Genomic DNA, 17,809 nt, shown 5'->3' on the forward strand with positions numbered 1-17,809 from the left:
CAACTACGGTAAACAGACAGTGTACATGTGCATAACATCTATATTGTTTGACAAAAAATTAAATGTAGAACTTGATCTGAGATAATGTCTAATAACTAAAGGCAGATGTGTAAAATAAATAAATAAACAAGTAAATACAGTAAGTTGTGCATCTACATTCTATATTACAGCTGTCAAGCTGACAGCAGTTAAATAAGCCAAACAGGTTGGAGAAGTAAGGATTCTGTGATTTCAGATAAGGAATCTGTGATTTCTTCTTTTATATAATATCATGAAAAAAATGCTAAAAAGAGCTCTTATGTGTTCCATGCATTCGCTTTCAATATTTACCACTTATTTATAAGTTAATGTGCAATTGATCTTAAAACAGTCAATTCAATTCAATTCAGTTTTATTTATATAATGCTTTTAAACAGTGGTCATTGTCACAAAGAACCTTTACAAAATCAAAAGATAATTAGGGAAATAAGTATGAAATGTGTGAGAAAATATGTATAAATCAAAATGATCAGATTGTCCCTGATGAACAAGCCGGGAGCGATGGTGGCAAGGAAAACTCCCTGAGATGACAATGGTAAGAAACCTTGAGAACCAGACTGAACAGGGAACCTATCAATAACGGATAGCAGGTCCGCAGTCATACTGTGTGTTAAGGGAGCTGAAAGTATAAGAGGACTGGTGTGAAGTATGACTGCAGATTAATCCCTGCTATCTGTTATTGACGGATACAGATACAAAACTGTTTGTGGGAATTTCAGGTCTGAACTAAGGAATGACTGCAGCCACAAGCATCACAGAACAGCTATCTGGATTAGCCAAGTCTAAGACCATGTTCATGGTTAAGTGGAACTGTCCCCAGTCACCACATGCATTAAAAACAGACCCTGCTAGCTTAGGTACACTATGTGCAGCTTGACAAAGAACGACAAACAAGTAAAGCAAGCAGTCACTCCGTCGTCAACAAACCGGAGTGATCAATGAGAGTCCCCCAGATCTGCACCTTTAACTAACACAAATCTATTCACTAAATACTCGGCTAAATAAATAGGTTTTCGGCCTAGACTTAAACATTGAGACTGTGTCTGAGTCCTGAACATTAACTGGAAGGTTATTTCAATAACTTTGGTGTTTTATAAGGAAAAGCTCTGTCCCCTGCTGTATTTCCTATTCCTACATGTAGTTTCCATGGGAGGAAACCTGCGTACAGGGAGACACGCAAACTCCTGAGGTGGGAATCAAACCACAACCCTGGGTGTGCAACTTAACAGTGCTAACCACGAAGCCATCGTGCTGCCTTAAAAAAGACTAGTAATTATTTAATCGCATGTCTAACTTTTTTTTACACGTCTACAAAAAAAAAGGTGTAGTACCCGTGTGAACCTCAGTGGGGCAGTAACAGGCTGCAGTCATGTCTAAACCTGACAGAAGAAGAAATTGCGCTGAACTCGTGCTCACTTCCTCTTAATGACTTAAAATAAGTGATATAGTACGTTTTCAGTGATGCTGGACTTCAGTCAGGTTTCTGGTCTCTGGCTGTAGGACTAGCGAATGTCTGTCAGTTGAATTATATTGATAGAGAGAGAGATTCACATTTGTTACATCTGCGACGTTTGCTTAGGCTGTTCCTCCTTCATTCATGGAGCCTTTCAAAGACATTCTGGTGACTTATTTAATGCCAGAAAAATGTTACGACGAGTTCTTCCTGAATTTTAATTTTCTGCACGGTAAGCCTGATCACGCCTAAATTAAAATAAAAAAACAACCTTGAACATGTTTCATTTTGTTTTTTACTTAAGCGATATTTTCTGCTAAATTCAATTCTAAACTTATTATTTGAATAAAATGTGTTAGCTGTCGTGCTAACGTTCGCCTTGATGTCAGTGTCACTTGTATAATCCTTACTAGAGTTCATCAGGAGAAATTATCCAAATTATACAAGATGCACATTTTTTTACAATCTGAAAGCGTCTATTTTTTTAAATTATTATTTAAGAGCAACGCTGTTTCCATAGTTACAGATATTTAACGCCTTGGCTAGTTGTGTATGTTGTGTACGTTGTGGGCGTGGCTTTACACAGGGCACGTTCTCATTGGTTGCTTCAGGCTCGTGCTTTCTACTTTCAGTTAAAAACATGCTTTCATTCTACATTATAAACATTTACTGCCACTGTATATACTGTGTCTGATCATGTACTTTACAAACCTTCCACAGTGGACTGTCTGAAGATAATAATTAGCAAGGGGTTGGGCATTGGAATCATTCTCGGCTCAGTACTTGGTAAATATATGCCTCCGCTTTTACCATTTCTTAATTTTTTTAACTAACCCCTGTACTATTTTTAATGTAATAGTTAACTTATTATGGTTTTACTTTTGTACACAGTAAAATTGCCTCAGATCCTGAAATTGGTCGGTGCTAAGAGTTCAGAAGGACTGAGTTTTAAATCTGTGCTGCTGGAGCTGCTCGCCATCACAGGCACTATGGCCTACAGTATCGCCAAAAGCTTTCCCTTCAGGTAGACCACTGACACACTGTCACACTGACATGCCCAAAAGCTGTTGTACACACATTGACCTCTTGACACCATATGATCACCACTGTACCTTCCAGACAGTTTAGTGGGTGAACCACTGATTTGCAAACACTGTGCTTGCTTGCTCTCTTTTGTACACACATGTATAAGGCCAAAGAACTTCACTTTGTCCACTTTGAGATGTAGTTTTTTGTTTTTTTTGTATTTCCCTGCCATCAGTCTGTGGCATTGCTGAGGTGTTATGAAAGCCCAGATTGCTCTGGTTGCAGCCTTAAGCTCTTCTGCGTTATTGGGTCTGGTGTCTTGCATTTTTATCTTCACAACATCCCATAGATGCTGTAATTTTTTTTTGCTGGCCAATCAAACACGGGGATACGATGGTTCTTAAACCAGGGATTAGTACTTTTGGCAGTGTGGGCAAGTGCCAAGTCTTGCTGGAAAATGACTTCAGCATCACCATAAAGCTGTTCAGCACAAGGAAGCATAAAGTTCGTCAGAGCTTCCTGGTAGACGGCAGGTAGAATACTAAAATTTGTGTGAATTGTGTGATGGTGTGGAACTTTCACAGTAGTTGCAACAGGTTTCTGATGTGCATACATTACCAGAACAACGCATGGAGGATGTGATGTCTGTGTTGGTAACATAGCAGGGTGTTCTGAATAGAGGAATTTTGTGCATGGAAGTTCCCTTAACCAATTTAAGCATAAGTTCTCAAAGTTGTTTTCTTTAAAACAGGAAACATCTCACTGATGCATGTCTGGTCTGATCCTACAAAAGAGCTACAGTAACAGAAATTGTTGAAAAAGTTAATGCTGGTTCTGATAGAAAGGTGTGAGAAGACACAGACTCGTCAGGGTGCCTATGCTGACCCCTTGTCCACTCCTGATGAAAGTGCAGACAGTGAGCAAATGAGCGTTGACTGGACCACAGAGAAATAAAAGAAGGTGGCCTGGTCTAAAGAGTCACCCTTCTTTTTTCAAACTACATTTAAATGGCCATGCGTGTGTGTTGCTTACCTGGAAAAAAAAAATAGTTTGAATTGGCAGATACCTTTTAATGATCGAGTCCAAGCTTTTTATGAATCTGTGTAAGTGGGACAAGCGGAAATTGCACAATATTAGGCATGTGGTTGTGTTAAGGCTGATTAGTGTATGCGGATTAGATATTTGATAAGTTGTCTAAAACATTTTATATCATTTGATTAATGTGGTTATTTGTGGGTTTGTTGTTGATTTTTAACTGCACTTTTAATTTCAGTGCCTGGGGTGAAGCGTTATTCCTCATGTTGCAGACAGTGGCTATTGGATTTCTTATCCAGCATTATAAAGGAAGCACGGTCAAAGGTAACATATATATATATATATATATATATATATATATATATATATATATATATATATATAAATGATGATGATAATAATCTGTAGGATGAGAAATGATCTCCAGTTTAATCATTTCTGTGTGGCTATTTGCAGGCTTGAGCTTCCTGGTCATCTATTTTGTCCTGCTGGTTGTCCTTATTTCTCCCATCACCCCCATGTCTGTTGTCACCACCATGCAAGCCTCCAACATGCCAGCTATAATCTTTGGAAGGGTGTGTGACTTCTCGTCCTAATGTTTAACTGAATTATGCCGAAATATACTGTGTTTGAAAAGTCTGAAAATGAAGGCATTAAATCAACTCTTTGAAATCTGTTTGTATTTAGCTTATTCAGGCAGGTACCAATTACAAGAATGGCCACACAGGACAGCTGTCAGCTATTTCTGTCTTCTTGCTGTTTGCTGGTTCCCTTGCACGTATATTCACTACAGTGCAGGTAGGCTTGCAGAGCACATCAGGATTATGTTAGCCTCTTCTCTGCTTTCTACTTGTGTATAGACTGTAAATGTACTATATGTAGCTAGAATATGGGTAAGATTCGAGACTGTTAATCTTAGGAAGAAGCCCTTATGCATTAAGCAAGCCATTAACCCTGATCTTCTGCTGTAACCACAACATTTTTTTTTCCAGGAGCATTTTGTTTTTCTGTGATTATATATGATGGCTACAAATGTTTAATTGTTGTTATGCCGATACTTTGTCTAACCTAACACTATATTCTTGTCTGGCTAAAGGAAAGGCAAGTAGATATAATCTAGATATAGATTACCAATGCATGTAAATAGATAAATTACTGTGCCAGACTTTATTGTATTTTTTTTATTATATTTTTCTCGTTTTTTAACAAGACCAGAAAAATAGCAGAGCCAGATTAATATACAATTGATACCCAGCAAACAATATTCTGTTAATATAAAAGAGTGATCATAAAAAAGCCAAGAGTAAAACAGTCCAGTGAAAGAAAGCAAAAGAAAAAAAATTTGGTCAGGACTATGGTTTTGATTGTTTAACTAAATCCCACAAAGGGTCCCAAATCCGGCAGAATAAATCAGATTTGTTCTGTAAGTAATACGTAAGCTTTTCCAAAGGAAGGAGATTAGCCGATTGGCCAAACACATCTTCAGAGTTGGTACACGAGATGATGATCATAAGATGAGTATACATTTCTTTGTTAGATGAATAATTTAATTTAGTAAACAATTAGATCAGAAGAGAGATATAATGTAAGTTTTACTATTTAGAAGGTGGAATGTGGAGGACAAAGTGAGTTTTCTATCTAGTATTTTATGTTAATGTTAATGTTCTCCCGGCTTCGTGAAGGACTTTTTTGCTTCCTATATCTAGTCCAGTCTCTGTACCTGACCAGTCTCAGAGGTTTGTTTTTGGCACTAAGGTACACCGTGACCTGTGAAATCATTCAAGCATAAAAACCCATCTAACTTAAGGTGTGAACCTGTGAAAAAATAAACAGATTAGTGTAATGGTGATGCTGCATGGTGAGTGGTAAGGTTGCTGTTGAGGTTGTTACAATTTAAAAATCAGTTGTTTATGTATCCTTGGCCACGTTGCAGGCTGCTGCAGTAAAAGATTTGTTTCCTTTTTTTTTTTTGTTTAATCTGTATAATTTAATTCATTTAATATGTGGGAATATGTGGCTCAGGATTTCTGCACAGTACTGTACACTGTAATCCAGCTGTGTTCTAATGCAACTGAACCCTAATTGCCAGGAGAAACCTGATATCACAGTTTTTTGTGTGTCTTTTATTTTCCTGTATGTTTCTACAGGAGACAGGTGACACCCTGATGGCTCTTTCTTATATCATCTCATCCTGCTGTAATGGTGTGATCGCTGCTCAGCTTCTGTATTACTGGAATGTCAGTCCAGTTGTTAAGAAGAAGGCTGAGTAGACCTGCCTTTAAGAAAACAATGGAGGATCTGAAGCTCTTCATGCTTTCTGTCCACTTCAGTTAACTTGCTGCTTTGAGCAACTTTGTAAATTTGGAATGAAATCTTTGTATGGGATTTTAGGATGTTGATTTCTCTTGAGATTGGTTGTTTAAAGCAGCAGGTTTCAGAGAGTTGCTACATACACACTTTAGGCAAGTAGTATGTTTAGAGATACTCCTGTAGTGCTCTACACAGAAGGCTATTTACACCTTTACACTATTTACACCTAAACTGTTGTGGCCTAAATTACAGGACCAAAAGAAACTTGAGAAGGACCCTTATATTAATGATTGGTGACTGAATAACATCTTAGGTTAAAATGCCAATTTTTTTGTCCAGTTTTCCTTATTTCCTTATAATTTCCTTAGCTCAGGGAAATGATAAATTTTATTCATATTTAGAAACCCATGCACCATGGGAATTCCTTTTACTGTTTGTTGGGATTATTGTTTATACTGCTTAATTGTTCTATATATTGAATTATTCTAGAAGCTGCTAAGGTAAACCATCACAAATGAGAAAAATGGCCACCTATACAATGTGACTAGAATTTTATCATGAGATTAGGCTGTTGTCGAAGATGGGGTTAATATAATGGCTTTACACATCAAGTATAAGTGTTTTTTCAACAGTTTGTTCATACAGGAAAAAATCCTACAGTTCTGGTATTTTCTTTTTTCCTAGAATGAAATTAAATTATTTAGTTTAGTGATAATCAGTCATAACCAAATGGAGATAAAAAAAAATGTCAAACTGTCAGCGGATATTTGAATAATGCCTTTTGCACTTTGTCCTTGTAACATTGTCTATATTGAAGGATGAACAAATTGGTGAATTGACCAAATTGATTGGTTGGTTGCAAATAATTGGATTTCATGAACCAAATTATCTGTTGGAATTGTGTTAGTCTGTCCCTAGAAATGTTATGACACTTGGCTTCCTTGGTACTATAGGCTTTTTTGTTAATTATTTAAACTACTGGATACAATGAATTCTGTGAACAGTCCATAGACACTCTAGTCTTTTCCATTTTCCCAAGTCAGTGGTTTAACCAACATACACTATGAATTCATCTTTTGAATTAAAAGATAAACAACTCAGCGCCAGTGTATGATTTTTAACTTTGTGCTCTTTAATTTAAGAGGAGTGTGTGGTTATTGATGCATTCAGCCTGTAGAGGGCAGCAAGTTGCCTGCCAGTTACCTGCACACACTAATCTCTCCCCCAATTCATACAATAGCTTCTGTGATCCCACTTCAAACCAACATTAAACTCTCTCTCAGTTCCCACTGACAACTTTCACTTGTGTCACTCAGAGCTGCAGTGATGCAAATGTTTATTTTCTAAATGGAATGCTTTTTTTCATGAGTTTCCTGGCATTTTCCCCTTAGGGTGACTTTGGTAAAACCAACAGAGCAATTCAAGCAATCTCCGTCCCAGAACTTCCCATGCAAGAAAAATAAATAGGAATATTTCTGCTAATACAATAAACCCAGTCAAGCTTGAACCTGACAAAAAGGTGTCATTAAAATAAGCCACAGGAAGTGTGATCTGTTAACTTCCGTAAATTAAGAATAAAATAGAAGGATGAAAGGGAGAGATGTGTGATAGTGAAATGTGTTTAGATAAACTTGGTCTTATCACCTTTGTGTTCTTGGGAGGTCTTGGGGTGGCTTCTCTTCTAGTGCATGGTCCGTCGACTTTTCCATCTCTCATTTTTTGAGCACAGCTGTTCAGATCTCTTCGGTGTGTGGGCCAAATGTTATCTCCTCCCCACCTGAGAGTGCATTTTCTATGTTCATATCTTTTAATCAGTGGAACACACTACTGCCCTACCTTTGTTTGGTGACGATAACGGCCAGACATTCGTGTGCCAGACCGGTTTGTCACAGATTTTTTTTTATTTTTTTTTATGAATCTCTTGTTTGGCTGAACAAAAAAGATGAATGAATGTAAACACACATATAATCCACACCACTGAGGAGAGAGCGAAGTTATAAGATATTATAAATTTAACACCAGTAAGCATGTTTTTCATTTTCATTTCTTATATTCGTGGAATTGTGTGTGTGTGTGTGTGTGTGTGTGTGTGTGTGTGCTTGCGCGTCTCCCCTCCCTCTTCGTCGGTGCTGCAGGACCAGTCTAGTCCAGGGTGTGGCTCATTAGTGTTAGTTGTCAGTCATTCTCTCCACACTTGGCAAACATTATTGGGTGCATTAGCCTTGGTCTAATGTACACATAGTTTGTCAATGCCCTCTGCAGGTGCTAACCAAGGTGGGCTCTGACCTCATACCTTTAAGTCTAAATCACTCTGTCTCACTCTCAGTCTTAACCTTCAACACAAATACCAAACATCATTAACAAATGATGTTTTTTTAATATGGTTTTGCTATTTTTTTTTTTTTATTTAAGTTTAAATTTATGGATCATTCACAGTGTTAGTTACTTGAGTTCGGAAAATTGTTTACTTTTAATTAGATTTTTATTGTAATATTTTTTTTTTCTTCTAATGATCTAACCAAAGTACAAGTTTGGGTGTACTTGTATTCCTAAAAGTTCTACCTATACACTGTGTATATTTAGAATAAACACGTAGGTTTCAGCTTTATTTCGGACAAAAAAAGACTTGTTACATGGAAAACTGCCTCATCTTAAGCGTGATAACATATCACCAGCTTGACAGTGTGGAGGCAAATGAATAGTTGAAGTTTGTGTGTGGCTCATTGCCAGTCGTTTGAAGTTGAGTCTTTATGTTTCAGCTACTTGCAGGAACCCATGTGTCTGATCAGATCACGAGCCACACAAGCAAACCTACAGCGCCTCATCAGCTAAACATGTCATCCACACCAATCTGGCAGCAAAAAAATAAAAATAAATAATGCAGCACTTGACAGCAAATGTTGAGAGATTTGGCGAAACTTCCCTCCCACATTGAGCAAAGACATGCCCTTGTCCAATAACAGTTTTAAGTTTTCTTATTAAGGAAAGCTCAATAGGGCTGGATGCAGTTCAGTTTATCCTTATTTGTTAAATGGCTGCTTTAACACTGATTGTTGACATTTATTGATAGGAAGGTGGAAGGATGTCCACACATACCCATAACAGCCAGACATAACAGATGTTATCGGTCAGATCTTTTCCCCTCCTCTTGCAGAGCTGCACTGCTATTGCGTGAGAGCAATGTTCAGCTGTGTTGTGTGAGGGTGAGTCAAACATGTATGTGTACCGCGTTGGTGGCATTTCAACCAACCGAAACAGTTCTAGTAAAAAGACAAGGAAAAAAAAACTACGCCCACTCACTCACCTGCGTGCAAACAACATTTGTGGCAAGTCTGTCAACGCATTGTGCAAGTCAGTGATCGAGTATCTCTCTCTCTCTCTCTCTTTCTCTCTCTCTCTCTCTGCACTCACTAAAAGTTCCTCAAAACATAATCTTTAGTCCTTTCTTTTAGACATGTAGTCTTTATAAAGATTGAATGTAGCCTAGTAAGTTTTATTCATTATACTTAACTGACTCTAAACACAGATTCGTGATTACCCTTATCAGAAATCACTACTCATTGTTTGAATTAGGAAAAAAAAAATCAAGGGGGGTGGTGTGAGACCCAAGAGTTTTACCCAGTAAGAAAAAAAAATTAGGCCACCCACTGAAACCCATCTAAATAGTTAAATAAGCCTAAACTTTTTTTTCTTGTCTTGTCTTGTCTTTTTCTTTGTAATGAGCCACAGGTTTTAAACATAGTAATTTTGCTACTTTGTTGGATTTATAATACTGATCTGATAGTATACGATAGAGAATTTTCTTATTAAAAGTTTTTTTTTTTTTCTTTTTTTTTTTTTTCTCCCCTGTAAGGGAAAAAACAATGTTTACTCGCATTCATCCAGAAATCAAGGCCTGGGAAACTAATTCAGTTCATTTGTTAGGTTTAGTATGTGTTCGAGCATTGGCACGCTGAGGCAGTGCAGGGCAAGACCTGTCCTTTTCACCATTTTACCCTGATTTTGGAAATGTTTTCCTGTTTGTAATCCCTCAATTGGATAAATTAGAAATCTTAACAGTACACAGTGCCTCAGTTTCTCTTCCCTCTACGTGTGTATGTGTGTGTGTGTGTGTGTCTGTGTCGTGCGTGCGGAATAGGCGCGGCCTGTAGTCTTCCCTAGGAATGCAGGTAAATACGCGCCCATCTCCATGGTAACCTTTAATGTTTGTTTCCCTGTATACAGCAATGACATGATATGGACGTAAATCGGTGGCAGATAAACCGGAACTTTTTATGCTAATCTAAAAACCGCAGTCAAACTGTTCTTGGACAATCCGCGAACCCCCACTCCAGTTAACTAACCCCTCTATATCGCAGCTTCCGCTAATTGTCGTAATCTCCCCGCGCACTTGCTTACCGGCCTGCGGAAACCATGGTAACCACTTGTTGAAGCCTGGCTGCTTGTTGCTATGAGACCGCTCACGTTATAGGAGAAAATCCTGCTTCCCGCTTTAAGACTCTCCAACATTACGCACATGCCTGGCCAACTTCCAGCTGCTTTATCATTTCTGTTTATGTGCTTACGTCAGATTACTGGTTAGACACATGCAAATAACCGACTGGGGTTTTGTTGTTGTTGTTGTTGTTGTTGTTTTTAGTAAAGATGCGACGCGCACTCTCTGATAAGCCTGATATGAAAATACGGTTTGCTCATTTCCTTGCTCTGACATATCTAAGAATGAATTCAAAAATGTTTTAAAGCAGAGGAAACATCAGACTCCAGTTAGACATCACCCAGGCGAGGTTATGCGGCTGTTAAAACGAAATATATCCCATGATTCCTGCGCGCCCTGCACCCCTCCCGTGGGCCTCCGATTAGCCCAAGCGGACTCTTGTATTTCCATGAGAATAGCGGAGCTTGGTGAAAGGGTTAAAGTCCGCGGAGGAGAGGGGGGAGAGGACGGCAACACTAATTTTCTGCGCGGCGGGGAGCGCTAAAAAGGGAACAAAGCGATGCAGGGGAGGCGCTCAGGATTGGGCTCCTTTACTATGCACACCTGCGAGCTGAAAAGCGGCGGCCAATCTGCCTCAGACACGGCCAATTACGAGCCGGACCCAAGAGCCGCTTTCACTCCGGAGAAGGATGGGAGAGCACTGAGGGGGAGGACAGGAGAGTTTTCAAAAGAAGAAAGAGGAGAGATTTAAATCGATTGGCCCTAAATTATTCGAGCCCTCTGCCTTGTGACGGATGAGTCCCACTAACTTTCCCTGCAAGTTGCTCAGAGAGTCCTCCTCTTATCTTTTCTCCTCTGGTTCAATATGGCACACTTACGGAGTTAATCTTGTGCCAAAAGTAATAAACAAAATGACAAGATCCGAAAGTTATATCTAATTAAATTTTTGTAAAGCAGACTTACAAAAGTTTTTTTTTTTTTTTTTTTTTTATTACATAGACTACTGCTCTTAATTAAAAATGAGAGAATCTAAGCAGATAGGATCCGAACAGTGTGACATTCTGAGATTTGGATGGGTACAGACGTGTTTGACATTCTTACAGAAATTAATCTTAAATGCAGTAAACAAGCACAAAATGCCAGTTACACGGACATATCCCTCTGCCTTAGAAAGCCCTGGATGAAAAAACCGCCAGCCAACTTACTACCATTTTGTGTTTTTTTATATAAACACACACACACACACATATATATATATATATAATTATATGAAAGTGTTAAAGTGACTTCTCAGCACTTATGTATATGCTGAATACAAGAACACTGACTCTTAAACCCATTAGAACGATGTCACATAAAGTAATGTTCTGGGACAATTCTAATAAGCTACTGATAGAGTTGAGTAGTGTAAGGTCTGATTCTTTTTCATCTTTTGGTGTCATTTTCAAGGTCATCTTTAGCTCCAAAAAGTTGTTTAAATAGATATCAAAATGCCGGTGGAACCAGCCTTTGGAGTTACTCTGTATTTATGCATACATTCATAATGTAACACTTATAGCACATTTTGAATTCACTCACTTTAACAATTATATTATTGCAAAAAAGGGGCTTATTTTAAATATTCACCAGTTTTATCCTTTTACATCTTATAGCTTAGTATTGTATACAGTATGTGCCTCTGTTTTTATAATTTCCTGTGTATTCTCATCTTTCATGCTAAAATCCATTTACATATGCCTTATGACCTTTACAGAATTAAAATACAGAAACATGTGAAGTGTGAAAAAGATTCTTATTTTTAATAAGACTTAAAAATAAGCTTTTAGGTGAAGATTCAGACCAAAGACAACACTTTTTTTTTTTTTTTTTACAATTTATTTAAGCTTTTTTTTGTTTATGCAAAAGACCCTTATAAGGGCCATAAAAACTGTACAAAGGCTATTTACAGAGTATTAAAAGGACTTTTAAAAAAAATTACATTGAAACGGCAAGTTGCACACTCACCTGGAAGGCAAATGTAAACATTCACTCATTTCATTACTTTAATATAAATTACATTAAAGTTCATAGCTCATTAGTGACCACTAGATTACTACACTAAAACTTGTTCGACAAACGGAAAATGCTAGACTGACCGAGTTAGACCATCAAATAACCCCAAAAAAGGCAAAACATGTCCGATTCAGCTGCACTTAGCAGCACCTGCATACTACTTTTGCCATTTGAATTATGCAAATCTGGCATTATACAAGCAATAAGCAGGTTCCTCAGGCACCCAAAGGATGTACAGGTTATTATTTATAAAAAAAAAAATAAAAAAAAAAAAAAAAAAACCTCCTTTTCCAATTTTTTTACAACCAAGTAGTAAAAGCCCTCCACGTGGACTCCAACGGGCTAGTACAGTCTTGGTCCAAGGCAAAACCTGGTACTGATAGGAGGGTAAAGAACAGTGCATTCAAATAGGTTTAAAAAAAAAAAAAAATCAGCAATTAAAGAGGAATGTCATAGTGCTAGTCTTATGCTAAAAAGAACGCATTGGACATGTTATTGGTGAAATGTAGAATTTGTTTGTGTAGACTATTTCCCAGTGTAAGTTTAATAATTATTTTGTGCAACTAATGCATACCCTACTCTGGTAAAATGATGTAGTGGAAAAGTAAGGTATTCTTAATATAAAAAAAAAATTGTCATGACAAGACCATAGCTATTGTGATTGGTTGCTTCGTATTCTCAAAAAAAAAAAAAAAAAAAACTTTAAAAAAGTTGATCATGATGCTTGTCCCCCCCCCCCTTTCTCAAATTGTAAAATTCAATTAACTGTACTTCCCCTTACACTTAATACATCACATTTGTTTAAAAAAATAAAAGAGGCACAGACTACATAACTGGCTTACACTGGCTCCATAGATCACATGATTTGCACATCATTGACTATAGTGATCATGAGCGGACATGATCGCAGTGTGCCCATGTCCCCAATTCTATGCCCCATTTTGGTTTTTGATCATGATTGCCTTTTACTGCATCAACATCCCCAATCCCTGTTAATGAAGCACAACACAAAAGGCACACAGTCAGATTTCAGAATTTGGATCATATGTACAAAGCAAATGTCTTACAAAGAAAAAAGAAAAAATTGTAACCTGCCACAAAAATGCCAATTACACAGACATGTCATACCCATCTATATTAGAATGTTGTGGAAAGTACATCCAAGCTGTATTAAAGGTGAAATTCTGGGCAGAAAAAAAATAAAATACAGAAAAAAAGGGGCTGTAAGAAAGGGGTGAACAAATCTACAAAGGAGGAGGGAAAAAAAGAAGAAAAAAAACGAGCAAGATCACTCAAAGAGGTAGCGAATGTTCCTATGTGCAACAGGTACTCACAACATCCACCAAGAATCCATAGGGATTACTTGTTGCACTACAAGTCTACGTAGTGATCCAGCTGAGCTAGTCCCAGTCCTTTCTCTTCTCCATTTCAGATGTGCGTCAGGGGCACAGTACTGCCCAGATAATGCTGCTGGACACTTGGGTAACCCCGCTGTGCTGTGGGGTCCCCTACATCACCTCCAGGGATGTACATGCTGATCATGTCCCTAAGGTCGCCTTGAACTGCCCCACGGTGGTGGTTTGTTGCTCCTGTCGGGGAGTGAGTGAAGGCCTCAGGCTTGACCATAGACATTACAGGGCTGGGCTGCTGGGGACTGCTGCTGTATGACATTGGGCTGAAAAAGACAATAAAATGATGAGAAACCAAACTAGAGATGAAGGAGTTACATCCAACAGAAGATCTTCACACAAATATTTTCTGAATTATACAGCTAAACTTACACTTAAATGTTGGTAACAAAACTAATTTTATCGAAAGTTTAAAACTAAAAAAAAAAACCTAAATCAAAGTTTGTTTTAGCATGCTTGGGGAGGGCAGTTAAACTAGTACTATAACTAAAGCGTGCCTACAAATACTAAATTAATTACAGAGTTGTGCGTTTATTTTAATTCACAAGAATAATACCGGACCTGTAGGAGTTGGCGCTGTTCATGTAGGTCTGGGACATGGGCGCCGCGTACTGCAGAGGAAGCTCGTACCGGTGCAGCTGCTGTTGGTAAGCGAGCGCGTCTCCCTGTACGGCCGCGTAGCTTCCAGCCGGAGCCCAGCCGTAGCTGTCCACGCGCGGGCTTCCACTCTGCGCATGCGCCGCGGCCAGCAGGCTGCCGCCGGGCAGCGGAGGGTACTTGGCCGCAGAGTTGTCCTTCTTCACCGGCGGCTTGCTCTTGCGCCGAGGCTTGTACTTGTAGTCGGGGTACTCCTTCATGTGCGCGGCGCGCAGCCGCTTAGCCTCGTCGATGAACGGCCGCTTCTCGGCGTCGGTCAGCAGCTTCCACTCGGCGCCCAGGCGCTTACTGATCTCGGAGTTGTGCATCTTTGGGTTCTCCTGGGCCATCTTGCGCCTCTGAGCTCGGGACCACACCATAAACGCGTTCATGGGCCGCTTCACTTTGTCCATGGGGTCTGCGCCGGGCGGGCACGCGCTTTTCGGAGCTGCCTGAGGCACGTTTCCGGAGCCGCCGTGTTGCGACATGAGTTGGCCGTTCGGGTGAGGATTTTGTTGACCCGGCTGGGTTTTAAGTTCGTGCTCCATCATGCTGTACATCATTGTGATCTCGGAAACTTGGTCGAGTCGATAATTAGCCGAAATATCAGCCGAAAAAAACTTAAGGCAAACAAACAGGGCGCAGGTGCAGCTTATTGCCGCATGCTATACACACACTAGGCAAGTTTGCCTGACCAAAGTGAAATAAAAATATATCGAAAAGTCTAAAAAGTTCCACGTGTCATAAAAAGTTTACCATTCCGACGCTCTGATTCTTTAAGGCTTGCAGTGTGAGATTTTTTTTTTAGCGTAAACAGAAAGAGAGAATAACTAAATCACAGCTGCGCTACTCCAGCTACAAACTCTACAAAGCCACCTGTTGAACAGCGATTGACTCTGTGAATAATAACCGGGGGCATGACAAAAAACACTCTCTACCCGCTCGTGGTTTTAGGGAAAATTGTATTCTCCTCAGGACCAATCAGAGCGCAGGGTCCTACCCTCATCTAATTTACATAAGACCAACTAGTGCAGGGGCGGGGCCAAAGCGCACTTGTTGCTTAAACTCAGCTGAACTGAGCCGCTTTTTACAGACTATTTATATAATCAAGGAAGAATTATTTATCGGATCCAGTGAAGCTTAGATAGAAGATGTATGAAGTTTCCACATCACGTCTTTGTATTAGAGTCGTCAACAGGCTATACAATCATAATGTCATTATAGTAAGGGCTGTCCAAAAAGTCCCCACACACAGGCAAAACTAACTTATTGTAACTTTTTTTAACGAAATGGAATTTTATTTACAAATCCGTATGATTGCCCGCTTGTAATGACCTCGTGTGGTGTTATGCATGCAAATGCTTTTCAAATGAATTACTTTAGACTTAAATGATTTATTTCCTTATATTTATCATGAGAATGATTTCAATGCATTCTTCTTTCAGATAACTTTTTTAAAGGCTAGTATGAAAAAAAGGGAAGACATTTTGCTTAAATTGCTTAATTTTCCCTTTGTATTGACACTTTTGGGATAAACTATAGGTGCATTCTGTTCTATTTTTTATAGAAATGAATTGTTCCAATTCATATACATATATAATTATAAAGTTTTTTGTTTGTATTTTTGTATATATATATTTATTTGTATTTATATTTATTTATTTATATACGAAAATACAAACAAAAAAACTTCATAATTGTTAATTGTTTTTAAAAAATGACCATCTAAATGTCATAATGGCACACACTACCACAATTACTTTAAAAAATAAGGACTTTAATAAATTTCTTTTAAACTTATTCCCCAACAATGTCAAATCTACTCTTTCAATTCTTTTCAATTTATATTCCAGTCTGTTTTGTCCACTTTTGGTCTCTGTTGAGCAGTTTTGTTTTTTAAGAACTTCTTCCAATACCTATATTAAATTTTTTTATTCCTTCGATATCCTAGCCATTTGCTGTTATTATCCTTAATCCTAACACAATCACTGTGAAGTCTCTGACAGGATTAATACTTAGGCTGTAAACTGCACATTAATAAAAAAATATTCAAGTGCAGAAGAAAGAATACAGTTTCAGAACTTGTCTAGGATTAAAAAGCTGAAAGTCACCACTGATTTTTAATCTGCAAACCTAGAACATTGGATAGGTTTTTACCCCCAGTATTTTTCTCAGTACTGACATTTTTTAAAAGTCAGTTACATGAACTTAATGTATCCCGTAACATGTTTTAATTCTGTAACAATTTGCTTTGAGATGTGTGAGAAGGCCATAACTACATAGAAACAACTTGCTTCTTTGTTGGTAATTTATGGTTTCTGTTTGTCAAGAGTTTCTGTATGCATGGGATATTTAGTGTGCCAGCTACAACTTAGGGGAATATTTGTGGGTGCAAGATGTTAATTTTTGTGCAGACAAAGGTAAGTGATGGAGTTTGCAAGAGTATGAGTTGTGAAGTCATTTTGAGATTGACCGTTACACCCTAATGTCAATCAAGCTGTGAATTGTGGGGCTCCACTCTCCCGTTTCCGTATCCAAGACAACCTCTTTTTGGAGCTTTTCCAGGACTATCTTCCCTTTTCTCCTCTCCGCTTCCTCTCTCGCTCTCGCTCTCTCTCCTTTTGTCCTCAGATTAATCAGTCTGATTTTGAACAAAGACAACTCAGCAGCTCAAAGTTGGGGCTTTACATTCATAATGCCTCCTCTCACCACTACTCCTACCCACCTCCACAAAATACACACATACACACGTGCACATATACATGGTGAATAAGGTAGTATATCCTTATGTGTGCATACACATGCAGCACCCCCAGCTGGCTGTGGCTATTCTGGTATTCTCTAAAGCCCATGTTTTAGGAGTTGAAAAGTGTAAGTCTTGAACAAGTTGGGACAAAGCTGTTATTCCATGCCGTGCAAAAGAAAAGCACTGATGAGTGGCTTTTAAGCTGTTCTACCAGAGCAATCAGAACGGTATCAACTGTACAAGCATGACATTTAATTGACAAACATTGCTTCTGTCATCATTATGACAAACTGCTGGTCACTGTCTTGCATTAGGTGGCTGGAATTTTAATTGTCGCAGGAAGTTAAAGATGAAATTAACAAATTAGCACATGAATGTCAATAAGACAACCTCAACTAAGCTGGTCCTTTTAAATGAGACCGTTCCTTTTTCAGGGGATGTAAGGGTTTTAAGATGTTGTTTTTACAAATTATAAGTCAGGCCAGAATCTCTGAAAGAATTGTTAGAGGTTTCTTAGATAAATTCTCAATGACAATCACAAGGTAATTAGAAAAATCACAAGTAGTAAACATAGTCTTCAGACTAAATGAAATTTCATAATAGAAAACCAACTGGCAGGATAATGTCAAGTAAAAAGTGGGCTTCAATAATAATTAGAAAGAAATCAA

General features: G+C 38.4%; 2 protein-coding genes across 2 annotated transcripts; one reads left to right on the plus strand and one right to left on the minus strand.

Moving 5' to 3' along the window:
- Nucleotides 1-1,434: 1,434 nt before the first annotated feature.
- mpdu1b (mannose-P-dolichol utilization defect 1b) lies at nt 1,435-7,012 on the plus strand. The gene is made up of 7 exons (XM_053501633.1): nt 1,435-1,724; nt 2,213-2,278; nt 2,384-2,516; nt 3,792-3,877; nt 4,010-4,128; nt 4,241-4,351; nt 5,701-7,012. The coding sequence occupies exons 1-7, from the start codon at nt 1,637-1,639 to the stop codon at nt 5,821-5,823; spliced, it is 726 nt and encodes a 241-aa protein (XP_053357608.1). The 5' UTR covers nt 1,435-1,636; the 3' UTR covers nt 5,824-7,012.
- Nucleotides 7,013-13,372: 6,360 nt separating this feature from the next.
- Nucleotides 13,373-15,294, minus strand: sox19b (SRY-box transcription factor 19b). Its single transcript, XM_053497663.1, has 2 exons — nt 14,321-15,294; nt 13,373-14,025 (listed from the first exon to the last, which is right to left on the minus strand). The coding sequence occupies exons 1-2, from the start codon at nt 14,956-14,958 to the stop codon at nt 13,779-13,781; spliced, it is 885 nt and encodes a 294-aa protein (XP_053353638.1). The 5' UTR covers nt 14,959-15,294; the 3' UTR covers nt 13,373-13,778.
- Between the last annotated feature and the right edge of the window lie 2,515 nt (nt 15,295-17,809).

This window comes from Clarias gariepinus, chromosome 1 (genome assembly GCF_024256425.1).
Source record: "Clarias gariepinus isolate MV-2021 ecotype Netherlands chromosome 1, CGAR_prim_01v2, whole genome shotgun sequence".
Lineage (NCBI taxonomy): Eukaryota > Metazoa > Chordata > Actinopteri > Siluriformes > Clariidae > Clarias > Clarias gariepinus.